The sequence below is a fragment of the Engraulis encrasicolus genome, chromosome 10 (assembly GCF_034702125.1).
Source record: "Engraulis encrasicolus isolate BLACKSEA-1 chromosome 10, IST_EnEncr_1.0, whole genome shotgun sequence".
NCBI classification, from domain to species: Eukaryota; Metazoa; Chordata; class Actinopteri; order Clupeiformes; family Engraulidae; genus Engraulis; species Engraulis encrasicolus.
Genome location: NC_085866.1, coordinates 27,134,668 through 27,155,311, shown reverse-complemented (window position 1 = coordinate 27,155,311; position 20,644 = coordinate 27,134,668). Strand labels below are relative to the sequence as shown.

The window sequence follows — 20,644 nt, the reverse complement described above, 5'->3', positions numbered from 1 at the left end:
TATAGTATCTCCTTATAATGGAAGCCTGGGATCCACAAGTAGACTATTAAAACACCTTTATATACTTTAATATATCCTTATAATGACAGTCTGGGACCCACAGGTAGACACCTCATATACCTTTAATATATCCCTATAATGACAGCCTGTGATACACAGGTAGACTCTTCATGTACCTTTATGATACTTTTATATATCCTTATAATGACAGCCTGGGATCCACAGGTAGACTCTACATATACCTTTATATACAGTCGTATATATCCTTATAATGGCAGCCTGGTATCCACAGGTAGACACTTTATACTGTATACTATAATATATCCTTATAATGCCAGCCTGGGATCCACAGGTAGACGCGTCATATACTTTAAAGGACTAATTACTCAAAATGACTAGCCACATGCTGCTGTGTTCTCATCTGGTGTATCAACGGGAGATGGACAAAAGTTCTTAGTCTGGAGAGAGCAAAAAACTCTCTCCAGCTTTCCGGCTTTAATGCAGCTTTCCGTTTGGTCGCTAGACATGCAATAAAACCGTTTTGCATGCACGGTTTCAAAGTAGTTCTGTCAAAAACCAGCAGTATACTGATGGAAATACAATAAGGAACAGGGAGGTTCCTTATATAGGCTACTTATAATAATAAATATCATGATGATCTTATGTCCTTATAAATGAAGCCTGGGGTCAACAGTTTGGATATTCAATATTATTATGCGAATAATATCAACGGAGAACAGTCTCACATGTGCTCAATATGTTATCCTAGGATTGTTATAATGCAGAGAATTATCTTAAGACACCTGTACATACATGTAACACTTCAAGCATACACATACTGCTCAAAAGTCACCATTTATTATAGTAGGTCAATATCTGTAGCAATGGTTGTTCAAGTTAGTGTACAGGTCTACTTTATATACTACTGTAATATTCAATCTACTGAATCTACATTGAATACAATGGAGGCCCGAGGACAACCGGTAGCACAGCAGTTGGATTATGTCAACACACTGCTGAAACACAAATATTTGATGTGCTAAATATTTATATTCAAATAGTTTATGAAGCAATTGATGTAGGGTACACATTTTCATCCTTATCTTTTCTTTAGAGCAGTGGTCACCAACCTTTTTATACCCGAGATCCCCAACCTCTGCCTAGATGTGGCAAACAAGATCTACCCTTTGAAGCGTTGACCGAAATAAAAATTTAGTCAAGACTGAGTCAAGCTGAGGCTTTCAATTTAGCCTTATTTTTGCTGAATTAGATTATTATCAATATCAGTAATTGTAGTGCTATGGGAGTCAATGTGATGGCTATGATAACTGAACATGGTCATGAAAATGGTCATGGTGTAAAGTTTAGAGAAATCTTCAGAAATACAATTTATTATTATATTGATTGAAGATGCAACAGAAATAGGGCATTTACTGTTAAGCCTGAAATTATGAGAGCCCCAGAGGGCCATGTTTTTGAACCAATGCAATCTTCTTTTGACATCTTTGATTTACTATGCTTATTCCACAAAAACACGTCTTAAATAGAAGCTCTTGCAGTAAATTTTATGTGAACAATTGTAATTCAGTGCTGTTGCGTCTGCATGTGGTAAGGAGTCTCTATATTGCAGTACTTATTATTGTGAGATTGTTGAGGTTGTTTCCGGAAGTAAGTTTGGAAGTGTGTAGTAGTTTGTTCTATTTCTATTTCTCTAATCCTCGTAACTAACTGGCCTAGAATGCGCTGTGTGTTTGCAGTCTAGCCTACATAAAATACATAGTGGATGTAAAAGGACCCGACACAGCTCCTTCATTATCTGTGTTCCTCAGAACAAACTGCTTCAAGCCTGCCTCATTATAGTAGGTCATTAGCACAAATATTGACTATGATAAAGTATATATTTACATTGCACTTGGCGGATGCTCTTATCTAAAGCGACAAAGTATTTGTGTAAACAGTGTAGCCACATCTAAGACTTATCACCCTATTCCTGTGAATTTGTTCATCAAAGTAAACACTGTGCTGTGAATTTGACTGGTTAGGGGTGGCCTTGGTGTAATGATTAGGGAATCGGAGGGTTGTAGGTTTGATTCCCATACCACTCATGGCTCAAGTGCCATTGAGAAACCTAGCCCCACATTGCTCAAGGACTCTAACCAACATCCTGTATCTAAGTAACTGTGGGTCACTCTGGAAGAAAATGTCTACTAAATGTACCGTAATCAGTGATTGGCAACCTGGATTCATTAGGTTTGCCACATATTCCTAATGACGTGGTTTTACCTGTCCAATTCAGACAGGTGAGTCCAGGTTACCATATCACTGAATGTAATGTAATGAAACGAAGCAGATGGATTGACGGTGAACATGTGATGTTGTTTTCCTCAGGCTCAGCAGACTCTGAGATGAACGACGACCAGAAGAAGGAGAAGATATCCGAGCTGAAGAAGAAGGAGAAGGATATCCAGGACATCTTGACCCAGAAGATGAAGGAACTGAAGAAGATCTGCTTACGGGAAGCGGTAAAGAGACACTCTCCCTTCATTTGACTTCTTTCCCTCATTCAGTTTTTTTCCTCTGTACACTCTTCTTTTGTTTGCTGACTACTCCTTACGCTAGGATCCATTATTCCTTTACGAACTTCGACCAAGTTGGCATCTTTAGATCAAAGCAGTACAGGCACAGACCACTCCTCCAGATATAGTTTATGGAATTTGTTTATTTTTTAAAGAGGATAGTGTACCAGTTAAGCACTATCCTTGTATTAAGCAAGAATACATGGCTGTATCAAGTTGTAGCAATATATGCTTTTTTCCGGCTGTAGTCTTTCAGGTACGTATTATAGGCATGTCTTTAAGATGTTTTCGAAGATCTGCTTCCTTTTCCCTCTTTCCCCTTTTGACCAACTTGAAAGAGCGGAGGGACCTTGCGCTTGTCTGTTTGAAGTGATATCGAGCTACTTACAGATACTAGATAGACGTGTAATGTACTTCTCACTGAAGTCAGATGGAATATGTTACTGATGTACTTTGTAGAAAGGATTATGTACTTCTGAGGTTGGGCAGAACATAGTGATGTTCTTACTGATGTGAGGTTACAATTGATGCACGGTAAGACTGGATGGACATGCACCTTACTGATGCACAGATGTTTCCGTTTCAATTTCCACTTTCTACTAAGACTAGACTGACCATGTAACTGATTTACTTTTAATCGATATAAGATTCTAAATTCCTATTTTTTAGAATAATAAACAAATAAATACACTTCTGAGTATCGAAATCATCAATGTCTGTTAGCCTGTGCAGTAAAAATTTATTGATATTACTGTATACTATATGTACCTATTACTGATGTGCTCTTGACACCAACTTGATAGGTAAGCTCTCCAAACAGTACCCTCTGTACTGTACAGTCTTCCATGACACTGTGCAGTAAAAGCTCACTGATATGCTGTGCGTGTATGGTGTGCTCCTGAAAGGAACTGACGGGGAAGCTGCCCAAAGACTATCCTCTGTCTGCCGGAGAGAAGCCACCTCAGGTCAGACGACGAGTTGGCACCGCCTTCAAACTGGACGAGCTCTTCCCCTACAATGAGGTGTGTATTTGGAATGCAGTCAAAGATGTGAAGACAGAATAGCAGTAGAAAGAGTAAAAAACAGTGCCATTTTCTTCTCACCTCTTCTTCCCCTACAACATGTGTGTGTTTTTGACTACAGTAGATAGCAGTAGACTCCCTGATCTCAGCTTGATTCTGAAAGTTTAAAACAATGCCATGTTTTCTTTAATCACCTTAAAGGAAATCAGTTAAAACATTATTTGTCTTGATGAACAATGGAGGGGGACATGGCAACACTTGCGGGATCACTTGCGGGATCGAAAATGTTTTCCTACATCTCATGGATTGCAGTATCAGCAGAGAGAGTAGAGAGAGAGAGGTTCCATTGGCCCATTGTTTCAGGGTTCTATTATTGCAAGGGGGAGGGGGGGGATCCCCCTTTAGGCAGACCTAGGCAGACCTAAGGACTGTTCTATTCAATGCTAGGAGTATTATGACACGCCCCTTTAGGCAGACCGGAACCTGGTCATGTTAGGTGCCCATAGCAACCTATTACATTGGCATATCTCTATATACTTAACCTCTTATTGCAGCAGGGGATTTTATGGAATTCTGAGGCGTTTTGTTGATACTGCATTCAGCATTAATTATTTCAAGTTTTATAAATAGTTGAGAGGTCCATGGTGGCTTAAATGAAAGAAGACAAAATGGCCAAAACAACCATTCACCCCTAGTTGTTTATTTGTGTCATAAAATGTCCATTTCAGATGGTTAAGTGAAGAAAAAATGTAAAAAAATAAAAAAAATAAAAAAAATTTTTTTTGGTCTGTGAATAAAAGTCTGGTGAGTGATCGGATAAGAAAAAACTACACATTGTCGGATTCCCCAAGGTCTTGGGAAGTAAAATCCAAAGTTACAAGTACATACACTGAACTAAGACGGTGCTGTGCATGCATATGTATAGGGTGCAATAGGCGTTTCAAAATGTTCAAATAGCTCGTCATGCTTAAACGAATTAAATAGACAAAGGAGGGTAATTTTGTGGGTTTTTATGGTTTGACATTGTGTAAATACATGTTAAACATCTTATTGCGTTTGAATTTCGATGCCAATGTTATTCATATGGCCATTATTGGAACGTTATCTGACATCTGACCCAGTCATTGCATTTTAACAGTGCAGTGACCATAAATAACCAATGGATGGCAGTACAAGACCAGAAATGTCTTCCCCAACTCTCTCGACTATCGCCGACCGACTTTGACCCCATCCGCCATCGCGAGATTAGCGCCCAAGGCATATCCAGCTTGTTATGTGTCAACAGGCCCCTATACGCTAATGCTACATTTACAGGGGGGAGGCACTATTATATGTCGCTACAAACACAATCGATGGTCCAAACAGGGCATATTACTGCTTCAAATGACAATAAAACGGTATACTATTACATTCAAGGGACGTGGATCGCTGTGCACTCGACCAGTCATGCGTCGCAGCTTGCTAAGCACAGTGCTACTTAGAACGCCAATTTCCGTAGCCACATACGCACGACATTACGCGTGCTTCCTACCAAGGCATGGTTGACTAACTAAGGCTATAGAGCCACTCTTTGTGTTCGTCAAACAGTATAGATTTAGTTCAGTAATGCCTCGATGGCATAGTTTAACGCTGATTGAGATATCAGCATATAATGTCGGCGTGTGGCTTCCACATCTCCATAGTTGGAGGCGGTACTAGGCAGCTTGGTCGGGCTATATTTGGAAAATAGTCTGTTTATGACAAAAAATGACCATATGGTGTCACGGAGAACCCCTTCACGAGTTTCCTCATGTATGACATTGCGTGCAAAACCATACACCAGTGACCACTAAATGTCGACGGACATGCCATTGGATTTCTATGAGGAAAAAATGTTTTTTTTTCGCGATGAAGGGATTACGCAGCTGTACGATTTCCCTGGGCATTTCAACACAACCAAGACCACTTTCCAGTCTACTGAAAGGTAAAGAATGACTTTATGGCTTTATTTGTGCCCACACGCGGTCTTAAAACACATTTCTGAACGATGTTTTGGGGAGCGTGGCATGTCTCATTCAATCCTATGGAGGTTGCCTACCCAGCTAACTTGGCTAATGCTAGCTAGCCATTTGGTCGGCATCGGTGATTTTTCAACTCCACCTAGTTCAGGCGTCATACGAGCTAGGTGAATGGCGGTTGCGACTGCATTTTCAAAATTGGATACATAAACGTGCAGCAAACTTTATTTATCAAAATTGGGTCGCCGGCGACCCCTGGCGGACGCCTGCTGCCAGAATCTCTGCTATTAGGGCAACCAAATGCAAGTAATCCTATTGGGTCATTTCACGTGAAATCAGACACTTTGGGACCCGACCGACCCGGATTTCAATCATACTTGGTGTGCCTTTTCAGTAGCAAGGTAGCACCCCAGAACTGCATTGGTTTGAATCTGACACTAATATTAAGGGAGAAACAGACTAGGAAAGGTTCACATGTGAGGGTAGGACACTATACATTCAGCCTTGAATATATCAGTCAGTGTTAGTCACAAAAAGATGCCTGTGGTGTTGTTTGAAAGCTCTTTTCTGGCTCTACATATTACACAGTCACCTTGGAATACAACTACTCTCGGAATATGAATTATGATAAATTGAAAAATTAAAAATTGAATATCTAAAAAACTCATATTTTAAAATGGCCAGTTCCTTGTCCAAACGTAGCCGGCAATGTCATGAGCAGCACCTAAAATGCTGGTGTTCAGTTTGTTATTCATTTCAGAGAGAAGTTGACTCACAAATATGGCATCATACAGACCACTTACTAATAATATGGTAATACCATAGTAGCATCACATGACAAAACAAAAACAAAACAAAAATGGTCAGTGTCCATGGTCCCAGGTTTCAGAAACTAAGGCAGATGTCCATTTATACACACCAAATGATGATATGTGAATGTTTGAACATTCCTTCTCTGTGTACCTGTGCCATCTTCCCTTTACCGTACTTTAAAGAGATAATCAATGGCTACACTCTCATTTTGTACTCTACCAGTGCATTTGAAGCAGCAGCTGTGTCTTTTGTAGATAATGTATAAGTACGTCCCGTTGCAGTTACAGGTTCCACATACCAGAAGCACATCCTGATGATCCATGACAGTCTATCTGGTCTGAAGGGAAAGGATGGAGATGGCCCATGAGGATGCAGGAAGTTCAGTTTCACCTCTCCAGTGCTCGGCATACATTCCTCAGCACATGCTAGCCACCAGTTGCCATCATATACAGCTACAATATACCCTTTGATGCTTGAAAATGTAACACATTCCTTTACTGAGCTCACTCTTTCAACTCTGCCTTCTCTGAAATGCTGAAAAATGGCCTAACTTCCACTGTGTCCATTGACAATGGGCAGAAGCTGTGTAGTTTTTGAGTACCTAGAATAGTTCTTGCAGATTCAAACCTTTTCAACAGGTTCTCAGCTTCATGATGGTACATCTCTGTTGTGGCAAACTGGCAATGGATGTTCTTGACATTATCCTTGACAAATTCAAAACAGTTGGTATGGCGTTACAATTTAATTGTCAATAGGGACGTTGCAGACTTGCTCGTGCAGCAAGCCATTTAACTGTCCCTCCAACGCCATCACATGGACCTTTGCCATGTGATGTGGCAAAAAAGTGCCACTCTGCAGGTATGTGAAAATCTGCCTCGCGGTGGCACAAATTTGTTGTGTTTTTAAGGTTCTTATATTGTGCAGCACAGCCATCAGAAAAAATATAGGATCTTCTTTGGACGTTCTGTCATTGATGAAGTGTCACTGAGGAACTGAATTAGGAGCTTCTGAAACAGATGTACAGCAATTGTATCATGAATGTTGCAGTCTGAAATAACAACAAAACAGATTTTTTTTCCCAGTTTCAACTGATCTTGGTAGTAGCATACAAATGGATGGATTGTGGCCTGCACTGGTTGTTCCAGTGAAATGATTGAATAGCATCTTGAATTACAAAACTATAGTTTTAAAAACGTTCCTGGTTCAAGGGAGTAAGTCAAGGATAATGTCAAGAACATCCATTGCCAGTTTGCCACAACAGAGATGTACCATCATGAAGCTGAGAACCTGTTGAAAAGGTTTGAATCTGCAATAACTATTCCAGGTACTCAAAAACTACACAGCTTCTGCCCATTGTCAATGGACACAGTGGAGGTTAGGCCATTTTCAGCATTCAGAGAAGGCAGAGTTGAAAGAGTGAGCTCAGTAAAGGAATGTGTTACATTTTCAAGCATCAAAGGGTATGTTGTAGCTGTATATGATGGCAACTGGTGGCTAGCATGTGCTGAGGAATGTATGAGTGGAGAGGTGAAACTGAACTTCCTGCATCCTCATGGGCCCATCTCCATCCTTCACTTTTCCCTTCAGACCAGATAGACTTGTCATGGATCATCAGGATGTGCTTCTGGTAGTGGAACCTGTAACTGCAACGGGACGTACTTATACATTATCTACAAAAGACACAGCTGTTGCTTCAAATGCACTGGTAGAGTACAAAATGAGAGTGTAGCCATTGATTATCTCTTTAAAGTACGGTAAAGGGAAGATGACACAGGTACACAGAGAAGGAATGTTCAAACATTCACATATCATCATTTGGTGTGTATAAATGAACATCTGCCTTAGTTTCTGAAACCTGGGACCATGGACACTGACCATTTTTGTTTTGTTTTTGTTTTGTCATGTGATGCTACTATGGTATTACCATATTATTAGTAAGTGGTCTGTATGACGCCATATTTGTGAGTCAAATTCTCTCTGAAATGAATAACAAACCGAACACCAGCATTTTAGGTGCTGCTCATGACATTTCCGGCTACGTTTGGACAAGGAACTGGCCATTTTAAAATATGAGTTTTTTAGATATTCAATTTTTAATTTTTCAATTTATCATAATTCATATTCTGAGAGTAGTTGTATTCCAAGGTGATTGTGTAATATGTAGAGCCAGAAAAGAGCTTTCAAACAACACCACAGGCATCTTTTTGTGACTAACACTGACTGATATATTCAAGGCTGAATGTATAGTGTCCTACCCTCACATGTGAACCTTTCCTAGTCTGTTTCTCCCTTAATATTAGTGTCAGATTCAAACCAATGCAGTTCTGGGGTGCTACCTTGCTACTGAAAAGGCACACCAAGTATGATCGAAATCCGGGTCGGTCGGGTCCCAAAGTGTCTGATTTCACGTGAAATGACCCTATTCACGCCCTATGTAGCGTACTAAGCAGTGGATGAGGACATTATTCGTACACGGCTTCTTGGCTCTGGAGTCTGGATGCTGAGTTTACTTACCGTACTTTGTCTGCTGTGAAGTATCCAGGGTGCACTGGGTTTGCATGGGCACACTACCAATAGAGACGCAGAGTGCCAACTGCTGCTGTCTCCAGTGGGACATTTGTAGCTATTGATCAGTCGCACGCACGCACACACACACACACACACACACACACACACACACACACACACACACACACACACACACACACACACACACACACACACACACACACACACACACACACACACACACACACACACACACACACACACACACACACCGCACACACAGTATGCCATGTGGGAGACACACATCACTGCAGCTTTTAATTACACAGTCTACTACTTAATGACTACGTGGCTAATTGATTAAACCTGGTAATTACAGCTCTAAAATAACAATAATGAAACTCGAAATTGACAGCTATTATAAGGAATCGGCATGGGTATTTGATGGCTTAATATTTCTGCTGAGGGTGTCCCATTATCGCTCATGATTTGGTTCAGCGATTCAGGAAGAATAGGTTACGATATGCCTATCACTGACTGCTATGTTGCATAGTATTGACCATGACTGCCACACATGTATACCACCCGTGTGCAGCACCCCTATGTGATGAACTTACAAAGTTCATTTTTCATTTGTTGACTGTTATTGCTCTCACCATAATTACTATATTACGTGAGGAGCCTTGAAAGCCACTTGGCACAGCAGCGTAAGATCGTGACATTGATCAAGTTCCCAAGTGAAAAAAAAGTTTGACAGACTCCAGCCCACTGCTGATTGGTCAAATGTTATGATGTCACTATCTGTGTGAAAGCCTGATTTGATATACCCCACTTGGTTGTACACACACTTGTAGAGAGGCATGGCAGGGGGATTTGTGATGGGTGTGTTAGTATGGTAATTGGAAGTGATCAAATAGTCACTTGCCCTATAAAGGGTTAAGAACAGGTCCACACTGCAGTGTACTGTAAGATTGGGGTCTTTAATTGATATACTGTTGTGCGCTGTATATCTATGCAGGAACCCATACCTAAGCAACGTGGAGAGAGCCACTTACTATTTGTTGATTGCTGTTGCTCTATCATTACAACTAAGGACCCTGATGTGCTGTACATACCTGTACTCTTAGTTGTGTAGACTCCGTATCTGAAGACCCCGTGGAGACTAGCTTTGTACTGCAGCACATTATCGTGGCCTTTAAAGGGTTATGCCACTATTTTGGGGCTTAATACAGTTCAAATTGTTGGCCAGGGTTTAAAAGGGTGGTAAAGTGTCATATTTGTCATGTAAGCTGTTGTCTTGCTTTAAGACAAGTTAAAAGAGGGAGCGTGTCGCTAAGCTAGTGAAAGTCAATGGATCTGTGTAGCATGCTGCTACATGGATCCATTGACTTTCACTAGCTTAACGACATACTCCCTCTTTTAACTTGTCTTAAAGCAAGACAACGCTTAACATGAAAAATTAAACACTTTACCACCTTTATAAACCCCAGCCAACGATTTTAACTGTATTAAGCCCCAACACAGTGGCATACCCCTTTAATTGCTGTTTATTGCTAATTGCTGTATTACTACCTGTCTTGTGCAGGAACCTTGAGAGCTGCTTCACGCTGCAACGCACAACCGTGGTCTTGATATTCATTGCTAATCACTTATGATATTATACATGACATATTGGCCATTGCTCTATTCAGCCCATGCAACCCCTTGTGGCAGCCAGGCACCCCCACCCCCCATGAGCAGGTCCACATTGCAGTGTATGATTGTGGTCTTTAATTTATAAACAGTATGTTTATGTATGCAGGACCCGTACCTGAGGAACCTGGAAAGCAGCTTTGCACTGCAGCATAAGACTGTGGTCTTTAATTGCTATTCATTGCTAATTGCTGTATTACTACCTGTGCAGTGCAGGACCCCTACCTGAGGAACCTGGAGAGCCGCTTCGCGCTGCAGTGCAAGATTGTGGTCTTTAATTGATATACTGTATGTGTATCTATGCAGGACCCGTACCTGAGGAATCTGGAAAGCCGCTTACTGTTTGAGTACTGCTGTTGCTCTTTCATTGCTACTTAAGACCCTAATTATGATTGTACTGTGTACTCTTACAGGACCCACTTGGCGCTACAGCACTTGACTGTGGTCTTTCATTGATATACTGTCTGTTTATTTATGTATCTATGCAGGCCCGTACCGGAGGAACGTGGAGAGCCACTTACTATTTGTTCACTGCTACTGGTCTGTCATTGCTACTAAGGACACTAATTACTAAATGTACTGTATACTCTTACAGGACCCGTATCCGAGGAACGTGGAGAGCCACTTTCTATGTGTTCACTGTTGCTGCTTTTTCATTGCTGCTAAATACCCTCATTAGTATATCTACTGTGTACTCTTATCTAATGCTGTAATGATACACTCAACTCACGATTCGGTTTGTATCACGATGTTTGACCTACGGTTCGATAAACCCCACAATTTCTGAAATGTATCTCATTTGAAACTTGGATGCACTATCACATCGAATCATAAGGCTGTTTTCTGGACTGAAAGGTTAACAAAACTTCGAAATGACGTATCACGATACTGCCTCCTTGCATCGCCATACAGTATCATGACTCTGTGTATCACGATTTCTCGGTTCGACACAATATCGTTACAGCCCTACTCTTATCTAATTCAGGACCCGTACCTGAGGAACCTGGAGAGCCGCTTCGCGCTGCAGCGCAAGATTGTGGAGGCGGCCAAGAAGCTGGCGGGGGAGCAGGACCTGAACAAGACGGTGAAGAAGAAGCGCAGGAGGAACTGCCTGGACGCCATGCAGAAGCTGCAGCAGATCGAGGACGAGATGAACCAGTACCGCATCAAGCAGGGCAAGAAGCCCACACAGAGGGCCTCGCTCATCATAGCAGGTAGGTGCCGAGAGAGAGAGAGAGAGAGAGAGAGAGAGAGAGAGAGACAGAGAGAGAGAGACAGAGACAGAGAGAGAGAGAGATGAACCAGTCCTGCATCAAGCAAGGCAAGAAGCCTTGCTCATTATAGCAGGTAGGTACCATAGGTACCAGTAGAGAGGTGTTTGTGTGTGTGTGAGACACACAGAGAGAGAGAGAGAGAGAGAGCGCTTGTCTGGGTGGGTGTTTTAATAAAGACTTTTCATATCACCTTTTTAATTCCTGGCGAGGCAGACAGCCCTATGCTCAGGCACTGTTTACCCAGGGGCTGCTGCTCAGCACAGCAGAATTATTATTAAGTGTGTGTGTGTGTGTGCGCGCGCGCGAGTGAGTGTGAGTGTGTGTGAGTGTGTGTATGAGAGTGTTAGCACGGCAGAATATTAAGAGGTAGCAGGGGCCGCGGCAGCCTTGGCTCACGCACGGATATAGACATTCAGCCCTTGTCATAGATAAAGATAGTCTAATTTGACACGGGAGCCCAGTCTCATGGATAAACACGCCAAGGCAGCGTGCTGTGACTAACGCAATCAAGATCTATTGTTGGGATTGTGTGGGTGTCATTTTGAATGCCATTTTCTGCCGGGCCACAATTGTGATCTTTTGTGTGCATGTGTGTTTTGTGTGCGTGTGTGTGCGTGTGCGTGTGCGTGTGCGTGTGCGTGTGCGTGTGCGCGTGTGCGTGTGCGTGTGCGTGTGCGTGTGCGTGTGCGTGTGCGTGTGTGTGCGTGTGCGTGTGCGTGTCATAGATGAGCTGGTGGCTTCGGAGTGCAGTTCCCTGTCTGATGGTGCGCCTCTGGATGACGGTGAGACAAACACACACACACACACACACACACACACACACACACACACACACACACACACACACACACACACACACACACACACACACACACACACACACACACACACACACACACACACACACACAGACGAATGGTTCCCTGCCGGGTGTCCTGAATACATATCAGTCCTGGCTTGGCCCCTGACTAGACAGCCGCGTTTAAATGGATTTGAAAGATCGAAAGCTCAATTTTATTTTATTTTTTATTTTTTTTGTCTACATGACCGGCCTGGACTGGATTGTTAAATCTCCACACAAGGAGATTGTGGTGATGGATGAAGGTCATTGTTCTAGTTCTCTTATAATTCAACTGGTTGCTGTCTGTCTAAAGCCTGCAGGGGGGCTTTGTTTTCAGTCACAATAACACCATGCGTGCCAATGCAATTAGTACATTTAAATGGTACTGTAGTTAGTAGTTAATGTACCGTAAAACCATATACATTAAATGAACGGATTAAAATGTATTTGGGTCATTGATGTTTTTAGATGCAGACGCTAGGGTGGCGCAACCCCAGCTTATCTAATCTCACGATTATGTGAAGTCTGTATATTAATTAATTGTGCAATGTTAACACATTTTAATTTGTTTAACACATTCATTAAATGCATGTACATGTATTGCACATTTGTATATGTAGTTTACACTGTATGATACACTGTTATAGTGACGATAAAACTCATATTATATTATATTATTTATATTATATTATATTATATATATTATATTATATATATTATATTATATTATATTATATTATATTATATTATATTATATTATATTATATTATATTATATTATATTATATTATATTATATTATATTATATTACATTATGTTGCAGATGACTCTGATGGTGTGCAGAGGCCGAGGTCTCGCTCCGTGCAGTGTTCTCCGTACCTGGGCTCCCCTCCCTCCGCTGGCCTGGACTTCGATCCCGAAAGGAGAGCCTCAGCCAGCGACCAGCCCCAGGACCGCAGGTACACACACACACACACACACACACACACACACACACACACACACACACACACACACACACACACACACACACACACACACACACACACACACACACACACACACACACACACACACAGCATTTGAAAGTAGATGTGTATGAAACGTCACCTTGAGCATCACCTCTACTCTTTCCCCTGACTTTTTAACTTAATCCTTTCTGCGCTTTTGCGTTTCCACTCCTAAGTCACAATTGCAATTCTGACTCTTTCTTGCCTTCATTTTCCCCCGACCACTCCATCCTCCACTTGCTTCCCTTTTCTCTCTCTCTCTCTCTCTCTCTCTCTCTCTCTCTCTCTCTCTCTCTCTCTCTCTCTCTCTCTCTCTCTCTCTCTCTCTCTCTCCGTTGTGCATTGTTGCCTTTTTGCATGCGCAGCTCTCGTTCCCTGTGCGTCGAGGGAATAATTGACATTCCGCTGTATAAATCTGACCTCTGTCACCACCGCAAACGTCCCAAATGTCCCTAACAGACATCCTCCTTGTCCTTCTTCCATCACTGACCACAAAGCTGTCCCAGATGTCTCTAAAAGCCGTGCTACTTCTCTTTCTGCTTCTCCACAAACTTAGACATTGACCCCTGTCACCGAATAGAAACATTGCGACTGTCACAAATAACCCAGATGTCCCCAATAGACGATTCTCCTTGTCCCCGTATCTCTGTCCTCCACAGACTACGTTACTGTATAAGATGCACTACTATGCTGCCCTACAAAGGCAACGTGCAGTAACTATGCCAACATTGAACTCAGAAAAAGGCCTATGAAGCATTGGATGTTGTAATAACTGCAAATTTGCCATTGCAACATCTCTAAAACGTGTCTCATTTGGACCATAAGGCTTTGTCTAAAGATAAAGGAGGTGTAATGAAGACCATTTTCAGTCTGAATTTTCCCCACAAAATATGCATTTACTGTACTTTGCCTTTGTATGGCAGTATGGCTCTAATGAGATGCGCCCCATCCACAGTAGCCCCCTTGTCCCTTACAGATCACCTTTCTCTACAGCAGTGTTTCTTAAACTTTTTTCAGACTGAGGACCACTTTGTCCCCCTTAAAATGTTCAGGGCTAATTTGACACTGCTAATTTTGATGCAGATCACTTACTTTTTATTCACATTACAAGCATGTCTTATTGCGGTAAAAATAACACTTTGGCTATGTTTAGCTTTGTAATAATGTTACAAATGTAGCCAACTGCTAGCTTGTCTTGGCAAAGTAGAAATCCCCTCGTGGACCACCAGTGGTCCTCAGACCACACTTTGGGAATCACTGCTCTACAGAATAGGCTATCTGTATGACAACCCCCAGTAGTGATATGTATAAGACCATGCCCATGCTCCTTGCTTCTAAGAAATGGGCTCCTCGCTCCTGTCCCCCTCGGTCAAATGAGCCATATGGCCCTAAATGTATCCCCCCCTCTCTCTCTCTCTCCATAGACTTAACTATGACCCACAGCAATCCCTACTAGACCACATGACTAACAGACACGCTCCTCTCGCCTCTGTCACTGACACTATCGATGTCCCACGTGTTCGTAACAGACATCCTCCTCTCTACCCTTCTCTCCCCTCCCCACAGGCTGGACTATGACCTGCATTACTACGGCTCTAGAGAGGTGTCGTCGACCCACAGCAGCCCCTACAAGACCATGCCCAGGCACCCCAGAGATGCACGCATGCCCCACACGCCACTCATGACCCGCAACGCATACAGCAGCAGCCAGCTACGGTGAGGACACATACGCAGTCCATATACACACACACACACACACACACACACACACACACACACACACACACACACACACACACACACACACACACACACACACACACACACACACACACACACACACAGCACACACACACACACACGCACACGCACACGCACACACACACACACACACTCTTGACATTCATACTTGCTACTTATAGACAGACATACAATACAAATACATAATATTGTCTGTTTCCTTATACTGCCTATCCTGTCACTTGCCACCTCATTTGCAATCATTTGCTTGTAGCCAGTGGAACAGGTTGCTATGTAAATAAAAATCATGCGCACAAACACTACCTACAGTACACAGAATTAATACACAGTACACATTACACACATTTCGGGACTTTTTATAATGCTTTATCACAAAAAAGAGATGACCTTATGTAGTTTTCATAGAGAGATGTGAACATGTAACATGTACAAGACAAACATTAGAGATGTAATATAATGCAGTGATACTTCCATGAAATTACAGCATTGTCATTGAGTGTTCCTGAGTGTTAAGGCTCCCTCTATAGGTAAAAGGGCTACACTACAGCACTGCACATCAGCACTGCACATCAGCGTTTCCAGCACCGCAGACATAACTTATTTATCACAAAGATTAAACAAATCAGATAGCACAGTACAGATAAATTCCCACATCCGCACAGAGCATAGTATTGCCGTTGAGTGTGCCCATGTCTGTCCATGCTGTTCCTAAAGCGCTATATCCCCCCCTGCAGGTCGGAGGGCAGCACTACGCACCAGCCGTGTTTCCGTCACCGCAGCAACAGCCTGGAGTCCCAGTCCCACCTCCTGCTGCTGCGCGGTGGGGGTGGCGGGGCCGAGAACGGCACTTCCTGCTCCGCCTCCGACAAGCACCACCACCACGGTTGCTCCTCCTCCTCCTCCTCCTTCTCCCTGCTCCTGCCGGCCCGCCGCAGCACCTCCTCCGAGGCCCTGGAGGACTGCGCCTCCTCCTACACCTCGCTCTCCAGCGCCGACTACGCCCACTACCGGGCGATCAACGCCGCCGCCGCCGCTGCCGCGTTCGACCCGCGCCTCTACGACTACCGGCACCACCGGAAAGTGGAGGTCTACGGAAACACTGGCAGCATGCCCAACCTCGTCCACAGCAACAGTAACAGCGGCGGCGGTGGTGGCGTCGGCAACGCTGGTGGTGGTGGTGGTGGATATGCATACCCGCCTCCGTCTATGCAGTACGGCCCCACGGCCTACTACGTGGCCGGCTACCCGTGCTCGGACTTTGACGCCTACTCCAACGGCGGGTATGTCTACGAGAACGAGCTGGAGGGGCACTACAACGTCAACCCGTCGTACCACCCGCACGGCGGCTACCCCACCGCGGCCTCCGGCGCCGCTCACCACGGACACTACCGGCACTACGGGGGCATGGACGGCCACGACACCCTGCCGCAGAACAACCCCTACGCCACCATGAGGCCCCCCAGGGGCCGGCAGGGGCCCCGCAACGAGCTGATGCTGGCTAAGAACATGCAGAAGGCGCTGGTGGTGGAGCACCTGAGGGGGTGGTACCACCGCAGCGCCGTGCACCGGGACATGGGGGTTGGGGTGGGCATGGGACACAGAGGGGGGCCCCTGGCAGCGTACGAGGGGTTCGACAGGGGGTCGCAGCACAGCCTGGGATACCAGACGCTCCCCGCAGCACCGTTTAGCCACTCCAGCCGGACTGCCTCCTACTCCTCAGGTAGGTCATACGAGCTGTGTGCATTACCACACCACATGCTGCACAACACTACACTGGTCTAGTCCGGAGGTAGATAACACACATGCATGAATATGTCATGCCTGCATTACACTGCACTGCACTACACTGCATCGCACCATATTGCACTACACCACACTACACTACACATCAATACACTGCACTACTCTACACTACACTGCACTACACTATACTGCACTACTTTGTACACTACACTACACTGCACTACACTGTACTAAAAACTACTCCATACTGCACTCTACTGGAACTGGTCATGTACTATATACTACTGCATGCACATTTTGTTTTCCATTAGCAGGGCTTCAGTAGAGTAGAGTACTTCTATTAATCCTGAGGGAAATTCATGCCTTAAGCTTAATCATCGAATGGTGTTTAATGCCTGTTGGTTGCAAAACCGATGATCAGATGTACTTTGAAGAAGTATTTTAAAAATATTTTTGAGTGGCACACTATAGTATATGTTGAATGCAGTACACCATACCCAACACTTTGGTGTTGGTGAGAAAAGTGTACCTGCCCATACTGCTGTGCTGCAGCCCCTGGTTGCCCCGGGTAACCAATATAAGGCCTCACTCTGTTGCACTTGACTGGCTCAGACTGGCTCACGGCATGCTGGGAAGGGTTGGGCTTATCGGAGTCAGAGTCAGGCCATGCAGTGTCTAGAAAATAGCTTTGTCAACGTCTGACACAATGTGTGTGTGTGAGTGTGAGCGTGTGCGTGTAAAAGAGAGAGAGAGAGAGAGAGAGAGAGAGAGAGAGAGAGAGAGAGAGAGAGAGAGAGAGAGAGAGAGAGAGAGAGAGAGAGAGAGAGAGAGAGAGAGAGAGAGAGAGAGAGAGAGAGAGCTAGCAAAGATTGAGAGAAAGAGACAATGAGTTCTTCCAGTTTAGACTATTTTTTAAAGCTGCAGTGCTGAGTCATCAGTGTTAGACTGGCTGAGGAGGAGTCTGTCTGCCAGGAGCCTAAATTAAGAGCTGTTCCTCCAGCGATTATAGTCTTACACTATCTACACTTAACTCTTCCTTAGAATTGCCTTTCCTCTATCAGACTGAAAGTGACTTTGGGCAACCTTTTCCAGGTATATGAGTCATCTTTGTTTGTCAGTAGATGACTACCGGTATGTTACTCGTTGCAGGGCAAGAGAGAGAATACATGTTTGCATGTTGGTTTGTGCTGCACACATCAGGCAGGCCTGCACTGAAAAAAATACATCTAGAGAGCAAAACTTTTTTTTTTAAATGTATTGAAGATGAAGTCTTGGGGAGTTAAGTGTCTGTCCTGGTATGTTACTTTGAAGGGTTCTCGAAACATGCACTTTAGAATGCATTACTTAGCACATGTAATTTTTAATAATACATTAACAAACATATACTACAGTAAGACACGTTTATGGTATGTGCTATGATATTGCTAAAATTGACTATATAATACATACGTTATATAGCTAAATATTAACTATATTATACGTTTGTTGTTATCTTCAACAGTGTCGTCAGCAGCCAGTGGTGGGGGTAGCTGGCGCAGCCATCTTGCAGTGGGCTTGACGGACTCCGAGATGGACACACCTCTCACCACACAGCCCACCTACAGTGGCGCCCCCTTCAACCGCAGTCCCACACACACCAGGTCGGCATTATCATTATTATGAGCATATTATTATTATTATTACAGGTACAATAGAGATGCAGGGTTGATTCTATATCTGTTGCAAGATTGCATTTGTTTATACTACATATACAATAGGAGCCAGTTGTGTTTTCCCCTTCCATGTGCATACACTGTCACTTCCATGGGACTTCTAAAGTGAGCCCGTTTACATTGCCGCAATAATCGGGTTATTGGAATAAACAGATTATTGGAGTAAACAGATTTTGGAGGTTATTGGAGTAAACTGTTTATTGCTGTTTACATGCAGTCTGTCGGTTACCTGTGTTCCACTCAACTGTGTGACACGAAGCTAGAATTTAAGGCTTGTGATTGGCTACTTATCCTTCTTGAATGTCAATAACCTGATAATGACCCGATTATGCTGGATACATGTCTTGAGAAATCAGTTTATTAGCCAAAAACCTACCTGTGAGAATCTGATTTCTCATAAACCGATAACTGCAATAAACTGATTATTATAAACAGTTTATTCCGTTTACATGAACACTTGAATAAACCAGTTAATCGTAAACTGTTTATTGATGTGCATATAAACGGGCTAATTGTTAATGTGTGTGGGATTAATGGAGACTGCCACTTTCCAAGGAGCAATCATGGCGCAGTCAAGGAAACATGGTACGAAATCAGGGGCTCCTACTGTGCACACCCCACATTTAGTAGCAGACACTTTTATCAACGCGAGTTACAGTTATATTAGGTACAGTACAGAGTATTGGGTTACAGTCCCTGAAGTAGTGTGGCGGTTATATTTGGTACCTTATCAGGGCCACTTCAGCCATAGATGAGCGTCTGGGAAACCACAGTCTTCCCACCAGTGCCGTATTGAAACAAGCAAACTTAAAAGAACAAAAAACAACTACGCATCAGGCAACGGCTTCCCTTTTTGAACAAAAAAACCCACATGATTATTATTGTTATTATTGTGTAATTGTGTTTACCTCATGAGTACATGCAAGTTATCCATATACCCACATGCTTTCTTGTTTGACTTTGTACTGTGCATGTGCAGCATTGCAGTTCATCATTCAAGGCATTTTACAAAGTCCACCAAGAGGTTCAAATGATGATGATTTGCTCCTGGTATACATGGGTTCTCAATTTTTATTTTCCCCTGGCTGCACGACTCTGGCTGCACACAACTCAACCTCTGATTGTTGGAAACCGCTGTTGGTCAAAAAAAAATCTCACGTGATTGGCTGCTAGACTCTTGCCCCTCCTCACAACACTGTGTTTATAAACAACAACAAAAACATGTATAGCTGGAGGTGTCGAGAGCCATATTTGTTCTGTCAACAGCCTACATTTGCACACTACTAAGCAGCTTCTCTCTCTACACCATTTAACATGCCACTCCACTACACCGTCTTCATCAGTAGTTCACATCGTCCTGCCTTAGAGCCTTAGAGAACTGACTGGGCTTTTGGGAATATGCTCCCTTTGAACAGCTCCTCCTCTGGCAATTTTGTACTCGCACGGACAGACGCACAAAGCCTTGCAAATGTCCAACGGAGTCTGAAAGGAAAATGATTAAAGAGTCTGTCTTGCCTGACAAATTGAAGATTTGTAATGGTAAACCTATAGCCAACCAGAGGGTTGAAACTTGAGGCAAACATCTTGCCAACGCTTCCGTAAAGGTCTGTTTAGAAGTAAGGCTTATCCTATATGACCCCAAAGTGTAAGTTAGCCAAATTGTTGTTGGTGTTGTTATACTTACTCATCCCAACTA

General features: G+C 43.4%; 1 protein-coding gene across 3 annotated transcripts in view; it reads left to right on the top strand.

Moving 5' to 3' along the window:
• Positions 1-20,644, top strand: part of LOC134456900 (FERM domain-containing protein 4B-like) — a 78,403-nt gene that overhangs the window by 55,415 nt on the left and 2,344 nt on the right. For all 3 annotated transcript variants that reach the window (XM_063208532.1, XM_063208530.1, XM_063208531.1), the window contains exons 15-22: positions 2,389-2,522; positions 3,482-3,598; positions 11,594-11,822; positions 12,608-12,664; positions 13,546-13,681; positions 15,299-15,448; positions 16,228-17,213; positions 18,738-18,876. In XM_063208532.1, coding sequence (XP_063064602.1) covers positions 2,389-2,522; positions 3,482-3,598; positions 11,594-11,822; positions 12,608-12,664; positions 13,546-13,681; positions 15,299-15,448; positions 16,228-17,213; positions 18,738-18,876 — 1,948 coding nt within the window. The remainder of the gene's footprint in view (positions 1-2,388; positions 2,523-3,481; positions 3,599-11,593; positions 11,823-12,607; positions 12,665-13,545; positions 13,682-15,298; positions 15,449-16,227; positions 17,214-18,737; positions 18,877-20,644) is intronic.